The sequence below is a fragment of the Poecile atricapillus genome, chromosome 6 (genome assembly GCF_030490865.1).
Source record: "Poecile atricapillus isolate bPoeAtr1 chromosome 6, bPoeAtr1.hap1, whole genome shotgun sequence".
NCBI lineage: Eukaryota > Metazoa > Chordata > Aves > Passeriformes > Paridae > Poecile > Poecile atricapillus.
The window spans coordinates 4,810,154-4,835,979 of NC_081254.1; the positions used below are offsets into that span (position 1 = coordinate 4,810,154).

The window sequence follows — 25,826 nt, forward strand, 5'->3', positions numbered from 1 at the left end:
TTTATTTTTTCAATGTGACGATGAGGGGGAGTGGTAGTAGTGTGACGTGTTGTGACTTGATGGAGAGCTGTGATTAGAGATGAGAGGGGTTTAGTCCAATTTCTTCATGCCATTTTTATCACCTTAAGCAATTGAGTTACCATCTGGCTTCAGGAGTTTAGTGTCCTTTGTTACTTTAGTTTAGGAGTTTTTAAAGAGTAACCTCATTTTAGATTTGTAGTGATGATTTCTTCACACACACACACACACACACACACACACACACACACACACACACACACACACCACTTTCAAGAAAGCTCTTAAAAATGTCCTGCTCCTTTTTCCCCTCCCTTGAGGGTAGATGGTAAACTTCAGCCCACAGAGAGGTGAAAAGGGTTTTAGAAGTGATGCATGAGGAGCTTCTGTTTTGCTTTTAACTCACAATAACCTCTGTAATTACTAAGAGTATTTCATGGTGATTTTGTTTGTTTTATAAGAAAAAAACAAAAAGATGTGTCAAGTGTGGTTATTATTATAAACCCTAATTTTTCTCTGGGGATTTCTCACCCTAAAAAGAAAAAAATTAAAAAGGAAAAGAGAAGAAAAAATAAAAGCAGCAGCATCTGTAATTAAGTGCTTGCTGTATCACAACCAATATATTTTCTAGCTGAAGTTTGGTGCTGTAAGTGAGGTAATTAAAGCTGCTGAGGAGATTTTGACACAAAGCTGCATTATATTCTGTTGAATTCCAGGTCTACCATATCCACTTCTAGGTTTTAGACAGGCATTACCCTGGCAGCACTACAAGCCATTCTCCCTGCAAGCTGCAGAGCAGATGCCAGATCTGTAAGAAGCAGGTTCTTCTTAGAAGAGCAAGAATAGAGAAAGCCAGGGAAAAAAACCCAAAAAAGCAGCACATAACAAACAAACCAGAGATTCTGAAAACCACAGTGTTTAGTGTTACAAATCAAGGTAAGCCAAGCTTGTTGCTCAGAGCTCTCTCAGCAGGGGAAATAAAAGTAACCTTTCTTCCCTGTTTTTTAGCATGGGAACTTCTGTGCAGTTCATTTGGGAAGTGACTCCTTCCCCTCCACAGCAAGGCAGGCACCCCTTTTATGTGTCACGGTGATAGGTGGCTTGAGGAGGTGCTGCAGAGGACAATATCAGTCAGTCCAAGCAATAGAAGTGCACCCTCACCCTGTTCCAGTTGTTGTATCCTTGCTGGATTGTTACCTGTGCCCTCTTAAGAGGGCATTGTCTGTCCCATCGTCTTCCAGCTCTTGGAGACGAACAGATCCCGGCTCTTGGCAATGGTCACCAGGAGACGTCCCACATAGTAACCACTCACCTGGCCTACACCATCATTCCTGCCCATGGAAAGCAGGAATGTTAGTGACCCTGCAAAGAAGATGTAGAGGTGTAAGTGAAGCAACTCTTGTCCAGCTCCCCTGCATCCAGTGTGGAACAGCTTTCAGCATAGTTCTGGTAAGTGTTTACTTAAGAAGAAGACCCATTACCCAGCTAGATTTTTGAGATCAGATTGCTCAGTTTGTGTTTGTTGTAGCTTAAGGTGAGGAAGAAGGAAAAGGGAAGTCACCTTATTCCCGAGATTTAACTGGACAGTGAGCAATTTTGAGAAAAGAAAGTAAGTTTGATGAATAGCAGACTCCCACCAGTAGATTTATCAAGATAGTGAAGAAAGGACACATTGTGTGGCAGACTGACACAGGTAATTACTATCTACACCGTGTCTTTGGCAAGGACTAATATGAAGCCTGAGCTATAAGCTGACACAACCCCAACTGTGAGTTCCTTCACAGTGAATTCAGTGAGTTCAGAGTCCCACGGGCGTTAAGACAGCCATTCCTTGCAGAAAAGCAGCCCAACACCTCAGGCCAGGTGCTAGGAGCTGACCTTACCTGGCTCATAGGTTTTGAGAGGCTTCTGTGTCAGGCTGTTGATGATGCCACGATGTTGGCATGGAGCCCAGCATGGTAGGCCATCTTGGGCTCTTTGACATCTGCACAGTCCCCAATGGCATAGATGTTCTCGTAGCCTTCCAGCTGGAGGTGCTTGTTAACTCTCAAAGCACCATTACTTGCCATTTTGTCACCTGTTTTGCCAAACAGCAGGTTTTTAGAAGCAGCTTTGTGTTGCCTGTGCTTTGTGCCCCCAAATGCTGCTGCTGTAATTGACGCAAAGTGAGGGGTTGTTTTTCTCTGTGTCAGGGGAGAGATGCTTTTTGCCTTGCTGTAGTTAATCACTGCAGTCTTGTGCAATGCATCATCCTTTGGTATTTCAGTAGAATCACCCCCGCAGGTTGTATGCAGTCAATTCCCCACCTCACACCCCTCAGGCACCCGACACTGAAGAGCCGTGTTGCCTCTCCCCAGCCCATAGTTTGGGTTTTTTCACTTACCAAATGCAGCAGCATATGCAGAGGAGTTAATCTTTATCCCTGTGCACAGCACCACCATGTCAACAACCACCTCGGTGCCCTTCTCTGTCCTTACTACCATGTCTTTCTGGAACTGGTTTGGCCTGAGGTTTTCCACGTCACTGACCTTTTCACCTGTTGCAACAGAGAGCCCTGGGTCACCAACCTTTGCTAGGCTGTGGTTTCCAGCTCAGGAATTCAAGGGAGCCACGTGTAACCAAAAAAAGTCAGAAAGAGGACATCAGGAGATGCTTTGGCTAAGGAAGAGCAGCTTGTGGGTGTTCAGAGGCATCATTAAGGACATACTTAACAGAAGCCGGACTCCTTTCCTGAGGAGAATCTCTTTCACCTCCTGACGGACACTGGCTAGCAGCTCCACGTCAGCCAGTGCAGTTTTTGAGTGAATGAGGATGACCTGTTGGGGACAAAACAGCAAATGGGGACACGGGAGCAGAGCAGGACTCATTGCACACAAGGTGGGAGCAGCTATAGCTGGCTTCCCTCCACCCTAATTGATGCCTGCAAGAACAACCAGGAAGGGGCACCTTGTGCCACAGTCCTTGCTGGTGGCTGGCTACAGGCTTGGCAACCAGGTGTGCAGTCACCTCAGGTACCTCCAGCAGCACCACCACAGAACAGTCTGGAAAGCAGGATGAAGTTAATTGTGCTGAAGATGCTCCTACCTCTTTGTCCGGGTACTCCGTTTTGATCTCGGCAGCCATCTCCACTCCAGCAGCACCACCTCCCACTACCAGGATGCGCTGAGATTTCTCAATCTTCAAGAGAAAATTTGTGTTACAGGAGAAATGCAAAGGGCAGGAAGCCAGATACCTTCAGTCACTCCATGGATGTTCTGGGACACAGCACAGGCCCAACAGCAATAAACCTCCTAGCTCATTAAGAGGCAACAAGAAAGGAGTGCCCTGTGCACTCTCCCTGCCTGCCCTGTAACACTGTTGAGCATTTCAGGTTTCCCCTTGTGCTAGAGAAGCCATGATGAGCTCCTTTGTCCTGGCTGTGTCCCTTTCTCTTAGACACAGCTGGCTCCAGATAGCCACAGTGGTATCTGGGACAGGGAGGCTGAACAAAGGCAGGCATCGCTTCCTAAGAGTTGATTCCTCACCTCTTTGACCATGTCTTCATAGGTCTGGATGGCTCTTTCCATGTCAATGACTTGGTTGAACTTCCCAGGGAATGGCCCATCACTGCCTGTTGCAAGAATGAGATGGGAGTAGTGAAGCTCCTGGGAGGGAAGAAGGTAGAATGGGATATTAGACCTCTTAAAAACAGAGCCTAGAACACAGTGGTTGCCTCCTAAGTATTTGTCACTTGTTCCTTCACCTCCATCCCTTGCTGGTAATCAATAAAAGTACTTGTCACTGTCAGGAAGTGACTTTAGGAAGAGACCTGGTCCAGGTCACACCAAGCACCATTCAGGTGAGTTGAGAGCTTTAAAGAATTTACCCTAAATTTACAGGGAATAAGCTGATATTTATACTGGACACTCACAGCTGGTTCCAGAGACTAACTTCTCTCCTGGACGGAGGTGAGATGCTCTGGCTGAAAAGAGTGATTGATGCTGCCGCAGTTAAATAAGGATCTGAGCCCCAGGTTTAATTGTTGAGCTCTAAATCCAGCTCTAAGAATAAAAGCTCAACTGAGCAGGAGATGGGGTTGGGTATTATTTACTGCACACCCACATCCCAGCACAGCTCAAGGCCACTTAGCTTGGCTGGAAGGAATGGGGCTGTGCAGAGAAAGATGCCAAATTCTTCAGGAGGATGGAACACACCCTGCTGAAGGCTGGCTCCCTGCACTAGCAGGTGATCTCATGAGGCAGCCAGGTCATTGCAACACCCACCTCACCATCACTGAGCACAACTTGCTGCCTCCCAGGGTCTATGTCCACGACCTTGCCTTGTCGGAAGCTGTCCCCAAAGGTGGCCGAGTAGGAGATGAAAGTCTTCTTGGCAAATCCTGTGGGAAGAGGAGACAATGGGAAAGCTCTCCTGGGGAGGCTGACCACCCCCTCCTCCCCTCATGCTATCCTTGCTCAGACAAAAGCATGGCATGCATCTGGGACTGTGGGCTGGGCTTTTGCTGGGTGTTATCTCTGCCCAGCATCGAGCTTCAGGACCTTTGCCTCAGATCAGATGACAAGCTTGGCTTAGATGGCTTTGTCTCTGCTCCTGTATCTCCTGTACTGGTTTACCAATCACTGCTTCTGTGGGCCTGGCAATTTCAGGCTGGGTGTCAGAGGCTTTTTTCACGTAATCTGCCTCTCAGACCAAACTTTTGCTGTCCTTTTGATGGTTGTTCCCAGCTTCCAACGTGATATTTTACCCCTAAATTCCCCAGTGACTGGACTGATGGGGTTGGCCCAGCCTCCAACTGGGGGTTGAGCAGCTCTGACAGGGTTTTATCATCCAGGTCCTCACTGCTCAGCTGTTACACGTTTCAAGGGCCGGGCACAGAAAGTGATTGACTCATCCCTTCCTGCTGTTGCTTTTAGCTTAGTCACCTTCCAAACTCTTGAAATAAAAAATTTTAGAAAGAGAGGGGCGAAGGAGGGATGGTCTCAGCAGTTTTTGCTCAGTTTTCCCAGCGGATGTGCAATTAGCTTAACCACGGACGGGCTGCGCGTCCTCCCGGTGCCAAGTATTTGTTTTCCAGATGGAAAACAAGTTTTTCACCATCGCAGGGCGGAGGAGGCAGTGCGAGCACCCCGTTCCCCGCCTCCCTCCGCAGATCCCGGTGGGACGGGGGAGCTGCCCGAGCCCTTACCGCTCTCCACGGCGGCCCGGAGGGCGCCCACGTTGTGATGGAAAGCATCTCTCACGTCCACCAGCACGAAAGGGACGGCCCAGGACTTGAGCAGGCTGGCGGCTGCAGTCCCTCCGAAGCCGCCCCCGACCACCAGGACCCGCACGGAGTCGTCCAGAGACAGACGGGAGCCCATGGCGAGCGGGGCAGTGCCGGGGCTGGCCCGGCCCTCCCGGGCGGGGCTGCGGGCGGAGCCCGGCTCCTCGGAGCCGAGCCCGGCGGGCAGGGAGCGGCTCCTGGCGGGCGAGCAGAGCGCTTCGCATTGCATACATCCTCCCTCCGAGAGAAGGGCACCGAGTGTTTAATGAGGGACCGGGCTGGGTGAGTAATGCAGCGGAGGATGGCCCGCTCCAGCTGAATGAACAACGCCTTGGAGAGGGAAATTAACATTACAGAATTACGAAATTAATTAGGAAAAGCCCTTTGAGATAATCGAATCCAACTTTTGAGCAAACCAGCACCATGGTACTCAGTCTTCCCTTAAACACCTCCAGGAATGCTGAATCCACCCGCTCTCTGAGCAGTCCATTCCAATGTCTAATCACCCCTTCTGTACGGGTTCAACTTAAACACAGAAAACGCATATTTGCTCTGAGCCGAGCAGGAAAGGGAGCCAAGAGCTGGCTGTGCAAGAGGGAGGATCACAAAATCTCGGAATGGTTTGGGTAGGATGGGACCTTAGAGACCATCTGGTTCCAACCTCCCCACCATGGGCAGGGACACGAGCTCAGCATCACCACGGTGGAGACGGTGGGACATAAAGAGGGAAGGGCTGAGGAGGCAGCAAAGGGCTCTGGAGAAGGCTGAGAGCATAAAGGACATCCAGATCGTGTTCTTCCGTAGCACGGAAGTCGCCCCGAAGACTTTTCGGCTCCTGTGGCATTCTGGATAAATATAGCTGCTGGCCCCGTGGATAAAAATAGCTGCTGCACACACTGCGGTGCTGTGAGCTGGCAGAGCTGCCCCCACACCCCCCTGCTCCTCAGCCCTCCCTCAGCCAAACACAGCCCCGTGCCAAAACCCCCTCCCAGCAAAACCCCCTCCAGCCTCGTGGGTGGGAGGCGAGGAAGCGATTTTCCTGGAAAAGCAGGGCCTGGAGTCAGGATTGCCGCCAGAGGGTGCAGCCAGCTCGGCCGTGGGGACACGGGGACACGGTGTCCAAGTCCAGCGCATCCTCGCCTCGGCCACAGGAGGGGCTCGGGCACTGGGGAACAAAGGGATCGAAAGGAGTGGGGAGACGGTCCTGCACCCCACGGTCTTCAGGCTACAAGAGAGCTAGGAGGGGAGGGGAGGGATGGAACAGCCAAAAATAAAGCTGGAATGGAGAAGGCCCTTGATGGGAAAGGCCATGGCTCCACTGAAATACACCCAGGGCAGGTTGGTGCTGTTTGTTACATAGGACTCAGCTGGAAATGCTGAAGTTTTCAAGAGGAGAAAATTTTAATTAATCTATGCAATATAAACTTTCAGAGCTGCTAAACAGAGAAGCACCTGTCATGGCCAGGAGATCCAGGAGCTATGAATGTCCAGAGGCTGGGAAATGTCCCCAGAGTAACAGTGCTCTGGGTCTGCTCCCCGTCTTTTCTCCTGGTACTGGCATGGTACTTCTGTGAGGAGGCTGCTGGAAGAGCCTGGCAATGGCTGGCTTTGGGAAAGCACAATTCAGTGCAAGAATTGTGAAAAACCAAACCCTGCCTCCATTTCTAAAGAGATGAACTCTGCAATTTAAATCTGGTTTAAGCTCTTCCCTCAAATTACATGACCAGGCTTGCTTGGCACCCCCTGTGTGTGAAGCCATCCCGGCTGGGTCAGGGTTGTCCTTACCTGTATAACTTCCTTGGTGTTCCATCTTCTGGAGCAAAGCTGAATCGAAGGCCCATTCCTAGCAGATGAGGATGCTGAGGATGAGTTGCTGCTTCCCTGTCCCCATTCCTCTGCACCTTTATGTCCAGCTCTGTCTTTTTCCAGAGGCAGTTTTGGGCTTTTCATGCCAGGCATTTTCCTGTATTTTACAGCACATATCCACTGCTGGGAGCAATCCATTACTCCAGGAGTACTCCAGGAGTTAATTTCCCCTGTCAACTGATGTTTTCCCTCTCCAGAGCTACCTTCAGGTGAACCCAGTTGGACAACAGAAGATTGGGCAACCTTTCAAAAAAAAGGGGAAAAAATCTTCTGGGCCAGTGAGTTGGAGATGCACCAACAAGCAAGGAAACATCACTGGCAAAAAGAGTTCCTAGAGCAAAGAGGGGAGGGTAAAAGAAGCCTTTATGAAAACCCTCCATCCAACCCCAGGCAAACAGGAAGAAATTCAGAATGCCCAAAGCTGTATGCAGGTGAGGGCTCAGGTTTGGCAGGTGGGATTTTTTTTTTTTTTTTTTTTTGGTATTTCTCCAGCAGCCTGCAGGCAGGTGGTGAAAGCTCATCAGCCTCAGAGAGGGGTTTTCCTCCTGCTGGTGGTCGGTGGGGCAGAGGCAGGTGGGCAGGTCTGGGGTAGTAATTGGCCTGCCCTGCCTTGTTCCAGGCTCCCTGGACTTTTCCTCACTGCTGCCCCATGGACCAAATGCTCCCTGTGGGTTGGTAGGGGTCCAGTGGGAAGGTGGAGGTGTAGGGAAGGGGCTCTGTGAGTTGGTCTTGCCCCAGTTTGCCACTCTGAGACAGGCAGAATGGCTGTATGTACCTGTCTGTGAGTCCTCTCCTCATGAGGTGTAATCCAGCATCATCCAGAGCTGAGAGACATCCCTCTGAGGATGATTAATCCAAGGAGGGATACAACAGTGCTGTGTGGGGACACTTTAGGATGTCACCAGTACCCCTGCTCTGCCCTGCCCCAAATCTCTGTAAGCCTCTGCATCTTTTTTCTGCCCTCCCTCATCATCAGGGCAGTTTGGCCTCCCTAACTTTGCAACAGCCCAGACAGGCTGGAAGAGGGATAACTTTCCTCCCTTCACCCTCCTTCAGAGAGCAGTTCTCCCACCTAGGCCAGGCTGAAGGCCCCTTCCTCCCCTGCCAAACCTGAGCTGCTGGAGACTGTTTCTGGCTCACAGCCATCTCTGCAAAACCCCAAATCCTCTCCTGTATCAGCAGCCTCACACACCACATTCCCTCTGCCCACAGACGTGTCCTGCACATCGTCCTGTGACAGCCCCAGTGGCACCAGTGTGGCTGCAGCTCTCTGGCTGTGCCCCTGGAAGCTTTGCTTCGGGGAAAGGAGGATTTTGAGTCTCCCAGGGATGAGGGATTGGTCTGGACAAACTGCCTGGCCCATCCTTGCCCCACAGCTCCCCATTTTGCCTGGGTGCCCCCACATGCCTCAGGGAGCTCTGCTTCTGCCAAGGTGGAATTGTGTCCATTCAGGGCAAAGAATCACCTGGGAAAAGCAATTCAGACAGTTCCTGGCTGCTTTTAGACATCCACACTGGCTATTTTATACCTTATACATAAAAATCTACTTTTAGTAGCAATCAACAAGGTCCCACTTATATTTATCCTGTCCCTGACAAACCTCATTTTTCATTTCTGGTTTTTCAGTGGCTTGAAAAGACAAGCTGCTTCCCATGGACGACAGCACCAAAATCTCCCTATTTTGGTCAGGCTGGACCAGTCACGTTTATTTATAGGCAGTGTCTCTGTACATGCCAGCCCATAAATTGGTCACAGATCCCAGCCAGAAAAGGGTGGGAAAACCCCAAGGGTGAAATGCAATGGTCTCTGCAATTATGTTGATTTTTTTTATCCATGAGAAGAGCCATGGGGAGCTGGGATCTCCTTCCACTCCACCCCAGAACTGTGCCACAATGCTGTTCTCCTTCTTCCTGGGATCACAGCGTGCTCTGTGCCAAGGTGCTCCCCAGCTTCTCTTTTCCTGCACAATACAGCAGGAGGAGTTTTTGCCAGGCTCAGTGTGCTGTGGTGACAGGCTTCACCTCACCTGCCATCGACACCTACAAATTGGAGCTCATCCCAAGGCAAGTTTTTGGGAAATGGGGGTGGCCAGGCTCATGTCAGCTCCTGGCATGGGGTGAGCAGGGACTGAGCAGAGCTGTCCTTCCCCTTGGAGGAAACCCCAGCTCAGACAGCTCCTGCAACTGCCTTTGGGTTTTGTGCCATGCAGATCTTTCCTACCCCTCCAGAGACAAGCATACAGCAGACATTGGGAATTTTACAGGAATGCCATTTTGTGGGAATTCATCCCTCACTGTGCTGTGATCCAGGAAGATGCCAACAAGAAGTTTTATCAACTTTATTCATGTCAGCTGCCTGGCTATAAGGATTGAAGGGATCTCCTTGGGAATTCTCTGGCTCCTGCAGCTGCAGAGCCCAGAGATTGACAGTGTGGTGGTAACTTTCTTTTATGGGATAACATGGTTTGTGGCATTAATCCTTGTGGGGTGGTAGAGAAACATAAAGGATGTCAGTGGCTGGGGTTTCTTTGGGAAAAGGGAGAGGGCTTGAGCGAGCTCCTTTGCTCTTCGGGCAGCTTTTGAGAAAGAACAGCTTTCACTCCCAATGTGGGGAGTTTTCTTCCCCTTGCCCCCCAGATTTCATTACAGTGAAAGCAGAGCATAGAATAAAACTGTGTCCTGAAAAAAATGGGCCTCACAGACAGGCAGCCTTTGTCCAAAGGTGTAATTACAGGATAAATATGGGATGCAGACCAAGAAATGCAGTCTGGTCAGGCATGAAGTCTCTTAGAAAAACACAACAGAAAACAAGGTTGTCATTTAATGCTGAAATGTCCACATGTGCTGCAGCCCTCGCTGCCCATGGGTCTCCCCACTGACCTGGTGCTTGGATGGTGCAGCTGTAGCCATGGGCCAGCTCCCTGCAAGAACCACACCAAGCCCCACAATGGAGAGAGGGAAAGGGTTGATCCAGCCTCCAGCAGAAGCCAGTGGGGCTGGGTGAGGGCAGGCAGTTGCTGGCATGATGGATTTCCTTCCCTCCAGCCCCTGTGCAGAAATCCCCTCTGATAGGGCTGCGAGGAGACTTGGGGGGATTAGCTCATCTGATCCCATTAAATGGAGCTGGAACAAGTGAGGAGAAGGGTATGGGGGGTCAGGACAGCCAGCAGAGCAGCCACCGCTTCTGCTCTTTGGGAGAAACCTCATGCCAGGCTGGAAAAAGGCCTTTCTATGGATTTCTATGGACCAACCTGGTGTCTTGGCTTCGTGGCCCAGCAGGGGCACCTGGGTGTTAAACTGCAGGGCATCTAAGGTGGTATTTCAGAGCCTTGCTCATCTTGACCGCTCTCTAAATTGGCACCAGCAGCTTCTGCCTCTCCACAGCAGGCCCAGCCAGGCCAGCACGGCCCCAGGCAGCCCTGAGTGCTCCGAGAGGGAGGCAGAGAAACAGCAGGATGTACCTGCTGTCCAAAGTCAACTCCGGATTAGACCAGCGTGAGGGAATCATTTCCCAGAAAGATACCATTTAGAGGGGAACAGCACATCCATTATTTGTTAAAGGTTTCATCATCTCGTGTCACCTGCAGTGACCCCAAGGAGAAGCAGTTTTGGCTGGTGGCCCTGTCCCACAGGACACATGTCCCCTCACTGCTCTGGGCTACTTGTGGAAAAGGTCTCTCTGGTGACAATCAGCACCAGCACAAAGTTCCCAAATTCCCCCCAAAGTACGGCTGTAGCAGGCTGGGAGGCAAGCCTGGAGGCACTACAGCTGCAGGCTGGGCTTTTATTTCCTTATTTTAAACCAAGCTTTAGTACTGCTTTATTTCTGAAAGCTTCCATTTTTTGAAAAGAGGATTGATTTTTTTTTTATATTATGTTTTTTGGCTTTGGTGTCCATGAGAAAGGGTGAGGCTGCATCCATTGCAGCTCCTGTTGTGGGCTTCCTGCGTGGTCCGTCTGGATGCAGGAATATCCTCGCTCTAAGGCACTGTCTCTTGCTATGACTTTCCCAATCTGCGTTTTTTCTCCCAAATCCGTGCCTTTCGGAAAGAACCGGGCAATGCCTGGCTAGAGCAGGGTGAGCAGGAGGCTCCTCCTGTGGGGGGACGAACCTCCCCCAGCCAGCTCGGGGGGAATTCAGCTGCTCCAGCCTCCAAAGGAGCCGTGTGTCCCCTGTGGCTTCCCGATGCGCCCGGAGCCCGTGGGTTTAATGGGAGCAATTAGCCCCGAGGAAACCTGCATGGGTCGGGGGCATGTTTTCTCTCTGTCCTGTCACGATTTTGACGGGAAGCTGGACGGTGTCCAGGAACAAATGCTTGTGCTTGGCTAGCAGAGCCGGGCTGGAGCCAGCCGGAGGCAGCACAGGTGAGAACGGGCAGCCCTGGCCATCCTCTCTGGCCTCGGCTCAGCCCAGCTCCCGCTTCCCTCGCCCCTTGTTTCCCGTGTTCCTGGATTTGCCTGTCCTTGTCCCCTGAGCCCGGCTTTCCAAGCCCCGAAGCGCCCCCACCCACGGTGGGATGGGAGGGGGACACTGGGCACTCTCCAATGTCCCCTCTTCGGCTGTGGCAGCTCAGCAGCTACTCACCCCTCCTGCTGTTTCACAAACAATTACCCTAAAATTATTTTCTCTGCAAAAAACAACCTAATGGTGCTTTTCCAGAAGCATTTACCAGGACCCTGCGTCCGACTGCGTTCCCCCTCATGCCGACTGAGCTCTGCGGGCTTTTCCCAGCGCGCAGCTGCGGAATATCCACCTGACCTCAGTGACCCTGCTGCTTTCCCAGCAGGAAGCCTCCAAACAAAACCCGATTCACTCAGCAGCCCCAGGGCTGCTTGTGATGCCGGGAGCTGCTTGTGAAGCGGGGAGGAGGCTGACGCTCTCCACCGCCTGCGAGCGATGAGGGTATGCCAAGAAAACCCCCACTTTGGTGCCCTTTTCCCCATCCAGCTGGCATCGGGCATCCTGAAATCGCACCTTGAAGGCAGATGCCGGGCTCGGAAAGCCTCGGCAGCCGGGCCGGGCGGGCGGATGCTGCCCGGGGCTCCGGTGTGGCTGCTCCCCGCCGGCCGGCCCCGCGCTCCTCAATGCCGCCTCTGTTCTCCCTCTTGGGTCAAAAACGCAGCTTTTGTGAGCTCAGCCCAGCCGCAGCCCTTCGCCGGAGCCCCAGCGCGTTCCTCCCGGCAAAGCACAGCCCAGCTGTGGCCAGCTGCCGCCTCGCTTCACTGATTTATTTTTGCTTATGGCCAACAGCTCTAGCTGCGGACAAGGGGACGTGCGGCTTCTGGGACCCCCTCTGGGCTCCTCGGCGAGCCTGAGGTGGAGACAACCACCCTGCACCAAAACGCTTGACTTCTCCCTCGGGTGGCTGCTATAGCCCAAAATACCCCGGGCAGAAAAAAGAATGAGCTACAAAGAGGGCTAAAAATAGGCATTTTAATTAATGAAATGTGAATTGGAGGGGGCAGCTCAGCACTGGGTCAACACCTGCACATGGCAAACACCCTGAAACTCCCCGGGCCTCTGCCAGGTTTGGCCACCCACCAGTGCTGTTAGCACGTATTTCTGGGGCTCCCCCCGGGACAGGGGACACCCACCAGTACTAAGGGGACAGGAGATGCTTTGGACCCTGTGCTGGTGGTTTTGTGTTTAATCAGATAAGTCTTTCAGCACTGCCAAGTTCGCAGCCGCTGCCGCACGGCGGCTGGGGAGGATTAAAGCCCCGTCAGTCCCTGGGGGCTCTCCCAAGATCATACAGGAGGACACGTGGTGGTCTCCAGCTGAAATGTGACCTCTGTTCTGGGTGTCTCCCTTTGTGCTGATTTTTGGGCTTAGCTCCTTGACCAGCTTCCCCACCCTTTTCACATAATAAATAAATAAATCCACCTGGTATGCAAATACGCAGGAAAAAAAAAAAAAAAAGAAATAAACCCAAACCTCCAAAACCAAGTTTGAAGAGCACCAAACCATAGTCACCTCATTTTGTTGTAGCCCAAATGCCATCCAGGGCTCTGTGGGCAGTTTCCAGTCTGTGCTGGTGTATGAAGGCACTAAACCAAGAAGGTCTCTGGGGTCTGGGTGCTTGCTGGCACCACAGGGATATTGTCCTTGCCCCATCCCAGCTGGCATGGGGGGTGGCAAGGCAGAGGTGCTTGGTCCTGTCCCCCTCTGCTTGCCATCACCCTCCCCTTCCTCAGTGCAGCTCCCGAGCTGGGGAGGCGGCCCTGCTGCCGACCCCACCGCCCCTCACCCTTACCATTTCCCCATTCCCGGAGAAATTGTGAAATTCAGGCTCTGCAGGACCCTGGGGCCAGCTCTGCCAGGATGCTCCGGCTCCTGGGGCTGCCATCTGGCAGCAGCGAGGAGCATTTTCGGGAGCAGGGACCCTCAGGTCGCCTCCGGACCGGCCGGGAGCACGGCCACAGCCCCTCGTTCCGCCCCGCTGCCATCTCCACTGGGTGCCTCTACGTGACCCAGGCGGGCTGTGCCTCCTCCAGCAGGCTGAAGGAGCGGTTTGCCAGCGCCACGGGGCTGCTGGCCAGCTTGTAGCCAAAGAGCTGCATGGCTGGGGCGCAGGCGTCCTGCACCACCTGCGCCAGCTTGAAGGGCATGCTGAACCTCCACTTGTCGAACTGCTCCGAGGAGTTCTTGCACGTGGAGTAGACGCCGTTGCCGTCGTGGGGAGCCTGAGTGTTTTTGCCGATCCACTCCTCCACCTGCGGGGTGAGGGGCAGCCCGGCGAAGCGGAACATCTCCCGGGCCTTCTGCAGCGGCGCCCGCGCCACGTCCTCGTAGCGCACCAGCATGTAGCGGCCCCGCAGCCAGCCCGGCCGCCGCAGCCCCAGCTCCGCCGACACGCGGATGCTCTCGCAGTTGCCCCGCAGCCGCTGCACCTCCTCCTCGCGCAGGGGAGCCTCCCCTTCGGACGCCCACTTCTTCCAGGTCTCGTACTTGCCGGAGAAGGCCACCATGCGTGAGGCCAGGACGGCGCGGGGGTCCCGCACCAGCTGGATGATGCGCAGGTCCAGCCGAGGGTCCTCCACCAGCGGCTGCAGGAACTCCAGCTGCCGGATGCGCACCGTCTTCAGGGCCACGTGCTGCTTGCGCCGGCATGCCTCGGCCGCCAGCGTGATGTTGAGGGGGCCGCAGCGGCGGTTCTTGCAGTAGTACTTCTCAAAGACCTTCTTGGTGCTGGGCGTGCAGACGGGCTCCTCGCACAGCGAGTGGCTGGAGCCCCGTCGGAACAAGAAGGGCGTCAGGTGATCCTCGGGCACCGGTGAGATGAAGTTCTCCAAGATGTAGAGGTCGCAGAGGAGGAGCTGCTTGAGGACATCTCGGTAAACCAAGGCTGAGCCCACCGCGCTGGCTCCTCCCGGCAGGAAGGTCACCGTCTTCTCGACGTGCCAGAGGGGCTCGAAGAGGTAGAAGATGCTGCCCTGCTGGTTGAAGAACTCCCCGACAAAGGAGGAGCCAGTGCGGGTGGTGGCCATCAGCAGGACGTGCCGCCGTGGCCCGGGGTCCCCGTCACCTGCCAGCTGCAGGGTGATGTTGTACAGCTGCGACCTCAGCTGGGAGAAGGCGGCGTCCAGCTCCTGCAGCGAGGCCAGCGAGCCGTTCTTGGCCGCTGCTGGGCTGACCTCGGTGCTGTTGGCTTCTGCCAGTGCCTGCGGGGACTGCTTCAGCTTGTCCGACACCCTGTGGGGAGACCCGGCCCAGCCTGGAGGACAGCGGGACCACCCTGCATCCCACCGGGGGACTTGGGGGGTTCCTGCTGCATAGGAGCTCAGGACTGGGGGAGAGGGGCTGAAAACCGTGGGGTGGCTCAGGTACCCCCTGCCTACCTGGAGATGAAGTTGTTCTCCTTCTCGATGATGACGAGGCTGATGACGAAGACCAGCAGGACGGCGTACTTGCTCCTCATCTTCAAGCAGTGCAGCAGCTCCCGGATATCCTGGGGTAAAGCGCGTCGGATCTCCATGGGAAGCACACACAGGTTCCTCCTGCACGCTGGGAAGCTGTCTTGGGCTAGGGCCTTGCCAGCCCTGCCTGTGGGGAGAGGAAGGATCAGCATGGCGATGGTTCTCTGCCGGCAGGGTGAGAGGCTGACAAAGGCTTGACAAGAGCAGTAAAAGAAGGGGAGCTCCTCCCTCCTGCTCCGTCCCACCTCCGAGGAACAGTTGCCCGAATGCCCCATCGGTTGCTCCTCCTCCTTCCCAAAATATATCTGCCTGACAGGATCCCTTCCCACGCTTCCACCAGCTGCCCCTGCCCAATTCCTGCCACCCAACAGCTGCCTGCTTCCCACTGGCAAAAACCTGCTGCTGCCAGCGAGGGGGCCCCCGGATCGTCCGGATCTTTGGTGCACTGTGGCTCCCAACCTCTGGAAAGGGGAGGGTTGGAGGCTCCGCTGTAGGGCCCCGGTGTGGGGCTGAGCAGCTTCCGCCTTCCCCCAGCATGGCAGCAGCAGCTGCTGAGCCTCGAAAATGAAACCCAGAGAGTTTTCAGGAACAACGGCAGGCCGGAAAATGCTGCTGCTGCCAGTCCCCCTCAGGGACTAGAATGCTCCGGGGGAGGTTTTTGCCAAAAAAGAAAAAAAACCCCAACAAATGATGGTGCAGCTGCTTGGTGTAGGATGCAAAACCAGGAGACTTGGCATCCCCGCCCAGCAGAAAAGATCCGCCCGTCCGCCGTTGCTGGAAACCGCTCTGAGTTGCACCAAACCCACAGCCCACGGGGAGATTTTGGGGGCCACAGCTGCTGTTTTGGGCTCTGGGGCAGGTCCCCAGTGTGCAGATTTACACTCCTAGGTCTTGCTGGCTCCTGCACCTCGCTGGTGCCCTGGCTGGCTGGCTGTGTGGGTGATGCCGTTCGCTCGTCCTGCTTTCTTGGCCAGACTTTCGGTGACTCAGGGAAAGTCTATTTAGGCCTGGCTTGGCTCCACCAGCGCGACCCCGGCAGCCCATCCCACCCCTGCTTTTGGGGTGCAGGAGGGGAGCCAGGCAGAGCCCCATCCTTTGGGGGGCCCCCGGGTTTGCTGGAGGGGAGATGCCCTGGCTAAGCCTCGCTCTCTGCAGCCCCCGGCAGAGCGTGGAGTGGGGAAGCCCTGCCAGGCATTGCGTCACGTCCCATCCTCTTCCGCGTCGTGCTCGGTCAAAATGTGCATTTTTTTAGTGTTGCTTGCTGAATGCCCCTCTGGCTGGGAAGGAGGGAGCATGGGCAGGAGGGGTGGGATGTGCCCCGTGGCCAGGGCAGCACCCCAGCCTGCCAGGTTCCCAGTTCTCTCTGTGTGAGGACCAGGAATTTCCCAGCTTGAGCAAACTGCTCAGCTCCCGAGGCTTGGCTTCCAGCCATCTCCTTTCCAGCAAAACCTTCTAAAAAGAGACATCCACACCCACGCACCCAGGAAACTCAGGATTTAGTGGGATGCGGGGACTCTGGAGATCCCTGGCAGCCCCAGAGCCCTCCCACAGATGTGTCCCAGCTCCCCCCTTTCAGCAGGCGGCACCGAGATCCCCGGCACACGTGTGCGAGTGTGTGTGTGTTTTAACAACCCTGTTAGTTTAGTTTGTCATCGCGCCGCTCCTCGGGGACAGGCCAGCAGCCGGGGCAGGTGCCTTTCGCCAGCCACCCCCCATATCCCGCCTCCTCGGTCGTGCCCCCTCGATGACAGGACTTGTCGGAGTATTTGAGCAACGGAGAGAGAGGAAAAAAAAAAATAAATCAAATACACAAAGTCCTCGGTGTGCGGGCGCGTCTCTCAGCGCCCAGCGGAGTCACGGCATCCCATGGGGCCGTGATCTGCATCCCTGCCCTCGCCTGGGGCTGGGGACAGTCCCCTTGCTGCCCACAGCACGCACTGGGGATGGCATCAACCGCATCCTCAGACGAATCTCTGGGCAAAGCCAGCCCGGGGTTTTCCCCCTCTGCTGCCTGACCACAAATGAGCCACAGACTAAGAATTATTCACAGGGATGACACAGAGAACCATGTCCGGCAGCGCTGGCAAAACCCTCATTCACAGGCCCGGGGCAGACATCATTCATTAAATAAACAGCCGGCTGCAAAACTCCTGCCTGGGACCCGCGGGGCGGCAGCGACAGGCGCGGGGGCCCCGTCAGGGCTGAGCCGTGGGGCTGGGGACACGCGGGTGACCTGGTGAGGCTGCCTGGGGCCGCTTGGCATCCTAAAGCTCTTCCTCGCTGGGGCCAGGGAGGCGCAGCCCGGCTGGGGCACTGCGCGAGCCACAAGCGCCCCTTTGTGAGTGGGAACAGAGGGGCTCTGTGTCCCCGGCACGTTCCCCTCCAGGGCTCTGCTGGGATGGGATGGATGAGGAGAGACATCGGGATGCTGCTGCTGCTGCCCTGCCAGTGCCCACTCCTGGAGAATGCACCTGTGTGAGCAGACAGAGGGATGGACATCATCCCTGGAGACAGCAGGCAGCGCCCTCTTGCTCTCCACATCCCGAAGCAAAGCGGAATAATTTCCAAGAATGCTGAACTGAGATGTCCCGGATGGCAGCACCCACAGCTCAGGTGCTGCTCCCTGCCTTTTTCCTATCCCTCAGGCTGGAAGTGCTTTTCAATTCAGCAGGGACGGCTGCAATTCCCCTTGCAGAGATGATAACAGGATTTATGGATTTCCCAGATGAGTTAAAGCCAGAAAATGAGCTTTTTTTGGGTGGTGCTGGGGATTTTGTTCCCACGCAAACCTGCTCAGGTGGGATCCATCACCACCAACAAATTAACTTAATATTGCCACAGCAAGAAGGAAGGACTTGGAGGGTTATGGAGACACCAAATCATTCCAGTCTGCTGGAGCAAGTTGGTTCATGGGATGAATGTTCCCACTGGTGGTTCAGGTGGGGTGAGGAGAGGCCCTATGAGAGGAAGGAGGGAAGGGATGCTCCTGTCACCCTTCAGCAGGGCATTCCACATTATTGGCAGACTGGAAGAGCAGAGCAGAGGTTTTCAGCTTGGTTTTGGGAAAGGGAAGGTCTTAACACAAAGCCTTGGGGCTCTCATTCCCCAACTCTGGCTGCCCTGAGTCCCCCACCAGGTGAGATCCAGGAAAGAGAGATGCCGGGGCAGCCAGCTGGAGGTGAGACTGGATGAAGTCACATTTTCCTCTGGTGACTCAACGGGCAATAACTGAGCTCTGGACACAGAAAGGCAATGAAGCACCCACGTGCATGAGTTCCCTCCCGGCCTGAGATCCTTCTGTCCATCCAGCCCCTGTCCACTCCCATGCATCCCCCCATGGAAGCCCACAGTGACCTGCAGCTGAGCTCGCTGCCCCCAGCACTGCTGCTGCTCTGAGTAATTCCCTCCACCATCCTTTGCTTCATCAGGCTTCCAGCAGACACTTGGACCAGCAAAACACAGGGGCGGAACAACAAAGAGACAAGGAGCACGGGCTTGGGCTTATCTCCGTGCTGCTCTTTGTCTGCAACCTGGGAAAAAAAAACCCTCTGTATTTACTCTTTCAACTATTTCCGCTCCCAACTTCCTCCCCAGTCTGGACTTGGGAAACGTGCCACCAGAGCTTCCCACTTTGCTTTCATCTCCAAGCAATTTTCATCCTGGTCCTGGCTCTCCTCCAAGGCATGGCACAAGCACAGTGCTGCTTCCGTTTGCCCTGCTGAGCAGCTAAGGAGCCTGTCCAGGCAGGTATTTTTTGGATAAAAGCATGTCTAGTCAAGCTAAAAAAAGAGGAGGAAAAAAGTCACCTCCTACGATGTTTATAAAGTTGCCGAGAATAGTCACAAGCCTCATCAAACTGAAGCCTGGAAACTGCCCATTGGAGGAGAAAGTTGGGAATGGAAAGTCCTTCTGACTCAGAGGTTACACTCAGGAGCAGCAGCGGGTGTTGGTACAAACAGGCATCACTGAAACAACTTTGTTTTCATTGCACAAGGTCTCGAACTCCAGGTGCATGAGGTTGTCTCCTGTCCCCCCTTTACTGTCCCACCTGCTCTCTGTGATGACCCCATGAGCTGTCCTTGTTCCTCGTGTCCCAAAAACCACCGTGCAGAAGGGGTGTAGAGGCTGGGGAGGGCACAGTAATATTTGGGATGGGACCAGCACAGGCTGCATGGCCAGGACAGACCTGTCTTTTCTCTCCCTCACCTTGGTGCTGTCCAGAGAGAGGTGTCTCCTCCTGACCCAGCAGAGAGGAGAGCTGCTGCTCCTGCCCCTGGTGAACCTGATGGGACTCGGAGACATCAGTGCTGGCCGTGGGGGTAAAACACGTGCATCTGCCAGGCAGGGACCAGCCTCTGGAGTTAGAGCTGGACTAGGAGCCGGCTAAAACACCTTCAGCCTTGAGAGCAACCCGCTGGAAAGCACGGACACGGCTGGGGTGGGGTTTGCAGCACCACCTGCAGCAAAGGTGAGCGACTGAAGTGCTGGGCAGCTGGGGGGGATACAGAGCAGACCACCAAGATGGGTGAGAGGACTGCCCGACCCTGTTTTCCCGGCGCCGGTGGCACAATGCCGGCTGCTGTGAGTGCCGGCGGCCCCCGGCCACGCTGGGAACCGCAAATGCCCGTCCCTGTTTCAATGAGCCCTTTCTTTGGGGCGTAGAGCCCACGGTCCCTCCCACCGCCCCACACTCCTTCCCTTCACTGCTCCTGTGGAAGCCTGGAAGCTCCTCCACCAAACCCAGCCCTAAAGCAGGGATCCCGCGCTCTCTGTGCCTGCCTCTGCTCCCCATTTCTGTCTCTGCTCGCCCGGGACAGGCATCTGTAGCGCTCCAGGGATGCAGAAGGGACTGGTGGCAAGAGATGTTGGCCGTGGGGACGGTGACCTGTGCTCGAGTCAGCACAGGGAGACTGCGGGTGTGAAATCGAGCCGTATGCTGAAGCAACATGGCAGATGCGGGGAAATTGCAGAGTTAAATCCCTGTCCTGGTGTAGTGTTGTAAAGCGTTGGCTGTGGAAAAGGAGACGCTTTTCTCCGGGCACCAAAGCCAGGCTCGGTGCAAAGGCAGTGGGGTGTGGGCAGCTCTCCCCAATGTGGCCGGGAGCAGCTGCTGAAATCCCGGCGGGCCCTGAGGGGGGACTCTGCTGGGATGGCCTTTTCCCCCCTGGGTACCCCCGGTGCCATCCAGGTCCCGTCTGGGGCCGTGAGGCTGTCGGAGTCCCAGCTCCGGCAGAAATGTCGCTGGCTCCCGGGAGCCGGCCGAGGGCCAGCGTGCCCCGGTGGCCCCGGGACAGGAGGGGAAAGGGTGCGAACAACTTTCCAGTGCTCCCTGGTAGGGGCTGACGGATGATGCAACTCCGGGATGGTTGTAAGAAACTCTCCTTTTCCAAAGTCTCCTTCTGTCGCCCCAGCCGCGCTCCTCTCCGGACGGAGGCTCGGCGCTGCCGCCGCAGAGCTCGATCCTATTCCATTGATTATTTTATCCACCCCCCACCCGAGAGAAAGGCACGGGGAGAGCTGCTGAGCAGTCATGTGTTGGGAGGACTTTCGGCGGCAGGGCGCTGGGATCCGGCTGTCCGCCGAGGGGAGGGAGGCAGCGGAGGAAGGGAGGCACCGCCGGCGCTGCCCCGCTGCGGGAGCGGGCGGCGGGGGGCCCCGCACCGAGACAAAGGAGCGGCCGAGGCCGGAGGGCGCACAAAGGAGCCGGCGGAGCCCGGGGCCGCCCCGCGGGGGGATGCGGCCACCGAGCCCCGGGCTCCCCGCCGGCCCCGCTCCCCCTGCCCGGGGTGGGGGGAGCTCGGGGCCGCGGCCCCTCCTCGCACGCCCAACTTCCCGCAACTCCCCGCCGGGAAAGAGCCGATCCCCGCCGCCATCCGAGCCCGAGCCCCGGGGCTCCCGCTGCCCATCGCGCCGGTCCCGGCCCCCGGCTGCGCTCCGGCCCCGGCCCCGTCGGTCCCGACCCCCGCTGCACCTACCCGGCGGCGGCCGCTCCGCGGGGCGAGCTCGCCCGGTCCTGCCGTGCGGGAGGAGAGAGAGCAGCGGGTCCCCTGCTTTTCTTCACGGTGCTGTCATCCTCCCTCCCTCCCTCCCTCCCTGATTCCCTCCCTCCCCTCTTCCCTCCCTCCTTCCTTCCTTCCTTCCTCCCTCCCGGGGCAGCGGAGGGGGAGCGGTCCCGGCGCCTGGACGCGGGTCCCGGGGCGGGGCCGTGCAGGGTCCCCGGGCCAACCCCCGCTGCCCCCACCCCGACACGCCACGCCGGGAATCCGGGAGTTGCCGGCTCCCAGCCTCGGGATCGCTGGAAGGGGCCGCCTGGACGCTGGGGTGGAGAAAGGGGGAAGAAGGGTCCTGGGAGCCCACAGACAGCCCGCGAAATTGTCCCGTCTGGGCCGAGGTGAGTCCCCTCCCGGGCACCACCGGGTGGTTTGGGCTGTAGGCTTCCTGCTCAAAGCAGGATCACGCTGGGGTGGTCAGGGCTTTATCCTGCAAACCTCCAAGGATGGAGCTAGTACAGCCTCTCTTTGCCCACTGTTGTACTGGAGAAATTGCTTCTTTTTCTATCCACTCCAAACCTCTCCTGCCCCGGCTCTCACCATCCCACCACGTGAGGAACCTGGCTCCATCTCTGTGACCACCTTGTGGCAAGGTTCCTCTTTGTTATCCTCAACCAAAACTGGCTTCAAGGTCAGCACCTTCCTCCCCAGACTCCACTTTGTCCCCATACAGGAGCTGTGAGGGGGTTGGTCCCACTGGGGTGTGCTGTGCTGCTGAGGTCACAACTCTGCTCCAAGAGGGCAGGGAGTGAGAGCATCCTGCTGGGAGCAGCCCAGGAGCATTGGGGGACACCGGCTGTCACTGTCCCTGCAGGGCAGGCTTAGGGTCTGGAGCATTAAATCCTACAGAAATGACTATTTTGGCTGAAGTGCAGAAATTCACCCAGCTCCCTCAAGAGACACCAAGGAGCTGAAAGACATCTGGCTCTGCAAGCAGAGAGAGATCCAAAAAAACTAGTCCCCATAAAAACTTTCAGCCTTCTTTTACATTCCTGGCATAGTTTTTACGCTACACATGTGGCATAGACAGCAAAATGCAAGTTTTCTTGGCATTTAAGTGTGATGACCGACGTCGTTCATCGCTCCTCAGTGGCTTCCTGTGAGCCAAGGTGATGGGGATGGGTTTGCATGGAGAGTGCCAGCAGCTGGTGGCACACCTGGTATGCAAAGAGCAAGGCAGGAAAGCCTTCCTTCCTTCCTTCCTTCCTTCCTTCCTTCCTTCCTTCCTTCCTTCCTTCCTTTCCTCCCTCCCTCCCTCCCTCCCTCCCTCCCTCCCTCCCTCCCTCCCTCCCTCCCTCCCTCCCTCCCTCCCTCCCTCCTTCCTTCCTTCCTTCCTTCCTTCCTTCCTTCCTTCCTTCCTTCCTTCCTTCCTTCCTTCCTTCCTTCCTTCCTTCCTTCCTTCCTTCCTTCCTTCCTTCCTTCCTTCCTTCCTTCCTTCCTTCCTTCCCTCCCTCCTTCCTTCCCTCCTTCCCTCCTTCCCTCCTTCCCTCCTTCCCTCCTTCCTTCCCTCCTTCCTTCCCTCCTTCCTTCCCTCCTTCCTTCCCTCCTTCCTTCCCTCCTTCCCTCCTTCCCTCTTTTAGCAGGCACCCACAGCCAGTGTCTCTGCAATCCAGCTGCAGACAGGCAGGACAGCTCTGCTAACTCCGGGCTTTTGGCTTCTGCAGCGCTGCTGATGGAGCTGGGGTGGAGGGCAGTGTCTCGGGAACTCTGCCTAAACGAGGCAAACGCAGGGCTGGCAGGATCAGGCCTGTGTAGGCTGTCAGGTTGATCATGTCACAGAAGAGCAGATCAGTCTGGCTGGCCACACACCGCAGGAGTTTTGTGGGGTTTTGAGAAACAGTGAAATATTTTTAAGCTCCTCGCTTGTTATTTCAACAGGAACAGGGCATTCTGCCTCGGATTTTGTGGGCAAAGCTCTTGGCAAAACTCGAACCCTGATGTGTAAATAGTTTTGAGATGAGGGCAGAGAGAGGCTGGTGGGCAGGTGAACACCCATACCAGTGAGGTGTCACTGTCTTTGGAGGATGCTTTTGCGGCGGTCCCAGGGGGTGGCAGGAGCAAAGGAGGGTTCTTCCTGAGCCCGGCCCGTGCTCCCTGCCTGTTCTGCACACACGTGGGGCTGGGGATGGAGATCACCTTCCTGCTTCGTCAATAATAAAGCTGGCACGGCAAGGAACAAAGTGCCTTCTCCAGCCCTCACGCTGCCGAGAGAGGCGGGGAGTTGTGTTTCCTCCACCCTTCACTACCTGTGGGATCACATTCCCTTCGTGTCCCATTCCTCTTGCCCAGGGATAACCCAGGGGAAGGGAGGAAGCAAAGGAGCAGTCCCCAGAACGACATCAGGAGCAAGGAAAGGGCGACCTGTCTCTATAGCAACCGGGATGCTCTGGGTTTTCGGGGAATAAAGGAATCTGCTGCCGGTTTAACGCCCTCGGTTCAAGTTGATGATGAGGCAGTGACCAGGTCAGGCTTCAATTTAAAAAAAGCTTCCACTGTTTTCTTCCTCTGTTAGCCCCACGGCAGCGTCTGCCTAGGACATTGGCATGAAAAAAAGCAGGATCTGCTTCAACAATTTGGCTATAAAATAGAGGTAATCAGATGGGTTTTTGGGTGGTAAAAATGTACTTAAACTGTAGGAGACAAAATGGGGGCGGGGGTGGAAATTCGAGTTAGCCTGTAGGGAAGAGAATGATTCCAGGTAAAAATGAGGTAAGCAACAGGTAGGAAAAATTTTGTCTAGAAAACTTCAGGTGATCCGTAAGGCACAGTGAATATTTTGGGGATAAGATCTGAGATAATCTGTAGGGGACAGAATGACATTTTCCACAATAATCTAGAGGTAATCAGTAGGGTTTTTTTTTTAGAGGTAAAATTTAGATAATCTGTCAGGGAGAGAATGAACATTTTGAGGACAAGATAGAGGTAGTTAGAGGGTTCTTTTGATTGTAAAATTTGTGCTGATCTGTAGAGGACAAAATTAATTGTTGAGGGCTAAATGTGAAGTAATCTCTAGGGGACTAAGTCTTCATCACAAATTATTGCACAATATAATCTTCTCAATTTTAAAAACATCCAACTCAATGAGCAGCAGGACTGATCCATGTCCCAAACCACTTCCACTTTTTTTAAACACCAGTGGCTTCATCTGCTAGGAGCAGAAAGTGGGAAACCATGCAAAATAAATGTAGGGAGATATCAGGGAGCTGAAGACTGGTTTGGGTTGGGGAAAAACCCTAAAAGATCACCTAGTTCCAACCATGAAATCTGGTTTTTTCAGCTGTATTATCTAAAACCCTTTGAGCTGATAAGAGTTAAAAGCAAATCTCCTGATCCTCAGGGAACAGACTAACTTGCACTTTCCTTTAGCATAATAAAGCATTGCTATTTCTGCACCTTTTTGAGTCTCCAAAGCTTGTTTAAAACGAAATGCCTCATGCGGATGCTGAGTGTGAGAACAGAAAACCCAAAAGGATCCAACTTATTGGCAGAAGACTTTACAGCTCCTCCTCTTTTCCTTTTCCCAAAGGAAATTCCCTGTGGATCATAAACAATAACTAACAATTTCCCCCAGGCTGTGAAGAGGGAGCAGGTTTCTCTCAGTGCCAGGGTGTGTGTGGGTGTGTGCACAGCCATCCCAGGAACTCCAGTTTCCCACAACCTGCACCAGGCCTTCCCAAGGAAAGCACTTTCAGTGCTTTAATGAGAGCTCTAAAGACTCCCTGGCTATGGGCTGGGATCAGGAAGGTGACAGTGTGAAAATCCTCGTTATCTTCCAAGGGGTGAATGCCTTTTTTAATCACTGATCCACCTGTCCTTGGACTTTTCCTCTTGAGCCTTCCTGCATAAACCTCACAAAGGAGTTTCCATCCTCTATGACAAGGCTGCCCACCTTTTCCTTTGGAATGCAGAACCAAGAATTGAAACTTTTCTAGGTTTTTTTGTTTGTTTGTTTTGTCTTCTGTTTTGTTTTTATGTTCCTACGAATAATTAAACACTTCCATTCCTTCCTACTGGGAAACCTCTCTCCTTGTAACCATCAACGCGGTGTTCCATCCTCCCTGCCGCTGATGGGTCCCTACGTCAAAGAAGGCTGTAAAAAAAGCCAAGCTCGGAAACTCCTTTTTCTTACCCCATTTTCGAGCCCTGGGCGGCCGCTGTTCCTCTCACCGCTCTCCTGCTGCCACCTGCCGACCGCCCGCCTCTTTGCGAACTGGTCCCAGTTTCACAGCCCTTACTGGAGCGGCTGCTGCCTCGGGTTTGGAGGGTTCCTCTCGCAGGGAGCTTCCCGGCCCTGCAGCTTGGAGGGGGAAAACGAGCGCTGCCAGCCCCCACATCTGCTTTTTCTGTTCCTCCTTCCCCATCTCTTCTAGGGATTAAGGCAGAAAGGCTCCTGTCTGCTCCCTGCCTCACCCCTGTCTCCCCGGCCGTGCCTGTTCCTGTCTCAGCGACTCTGCTGAGCCCCTGTCGTGGTTTTGAACCAGTAATTAACAAACAAGGGGGAAAGAAGAATTATTATTTTTCTGCTGTGAGATATGGATTAAAATAAGAGCAAACCAGGTATAAAACTTAAAAGGAATAAAGAGGAGTTATTGACAAACTACAAGAATAAGAACACCAGAATAAACTTTTAGAAAAAACCTTTTCATTTCTCACTGCTCACTATTCTTTTGTTTACATGACAACAGAGACAAAAACTGTATAATTTTGATGGTT

At 54.7% G+C, this 25,826-nt stretch overlaps 2 protein-coding genes across 3 annotated transcripts; both read right to left on the reverse strand.

Annotated features, from left to right (window-relative positions):
• Nucleotides 1–242: 242 nt before the first annotated feature.
• AIFM2 (apoptosis inducing factor mitochondria associated 2) lies at nucleotides 243–5,410 on the reverse strand. The gene is given in 9 exon segments (XM_058840969.1): nucleotides 243–1,380; nucleotides 1,902–1,952; nucleotides 1,955–2,095; nucleotides 2,402–2,554; nucleotides 2,726–2,834; nucleotides 3,103–3,195; nucleotides 3,543–3,662; nucleotides 4,281–4,396; nucleotides 5,204–5,410. Coding segments are annotated over 9 exon segments (1,113 nt in total). The 5' UTR covers nucleotides 5,379–5,410; the 3' UTR covers nucleotides 243–1,225.
• Nucleotides 5,411–11,787: 6,377 nt separating this feature from the next.
• CHST3 (carbohydrate sulfotransferase 3) lies at nucleotides 11,788–21,152 on the reverse strand. 2 transcript variants are annotated; one of them, XM_058841350.1, is made up of 3 exons: nucleotides 21,039–21,152; nucleotides 14,986–15,190; nucleotides 11,788–14,839 (listed from the first exon to the last, which is right to left on the reverse strand). In XM_058841350.1, exons 2-3 carry the CDS (start codon nucleotides 15,120–15,122, stop codon nucleotides 13,609–13,611), a joined length of 1,368 nt encoding a protein of 455 aa, XP_058697333.1. In that variant the 5' UTR covers nucleotides 15,123–15,190; nucleotides 21,039–21,152; the 3' UTR covers nucleotides 11,788–13,608. The 2 variants fall into 2 exon arrangements, with proteins under 2 accessions (XP_058697333.1, XP_058697332.1); XM_058841349.1 differs by lacking the exon at nucleotides 21,039–21,152 and adding an exon at nucleotides 15,460–15,597.
• Nucleotides 21,153–25,826: the final 4,674 nt, after the last annotated feature.

Excerpts from the sequence above, each read along its gene's own strand:
- CHST3 (XM_058841350.1), bottom strand. The coding sequence starts at position 15,122 with ATGGAGATCCGACGCGCTTTACCCCAGGATATCCGGGAGCTGCTGCAC. Across the intron at positions 14,840-14,985 it reads GAGAACAACTTCATCTCCAG|GGTGTCGGACAAGCTGAAGC; the intron begins GTAGGCAGGGGG and ends GTCTCCCCACAG.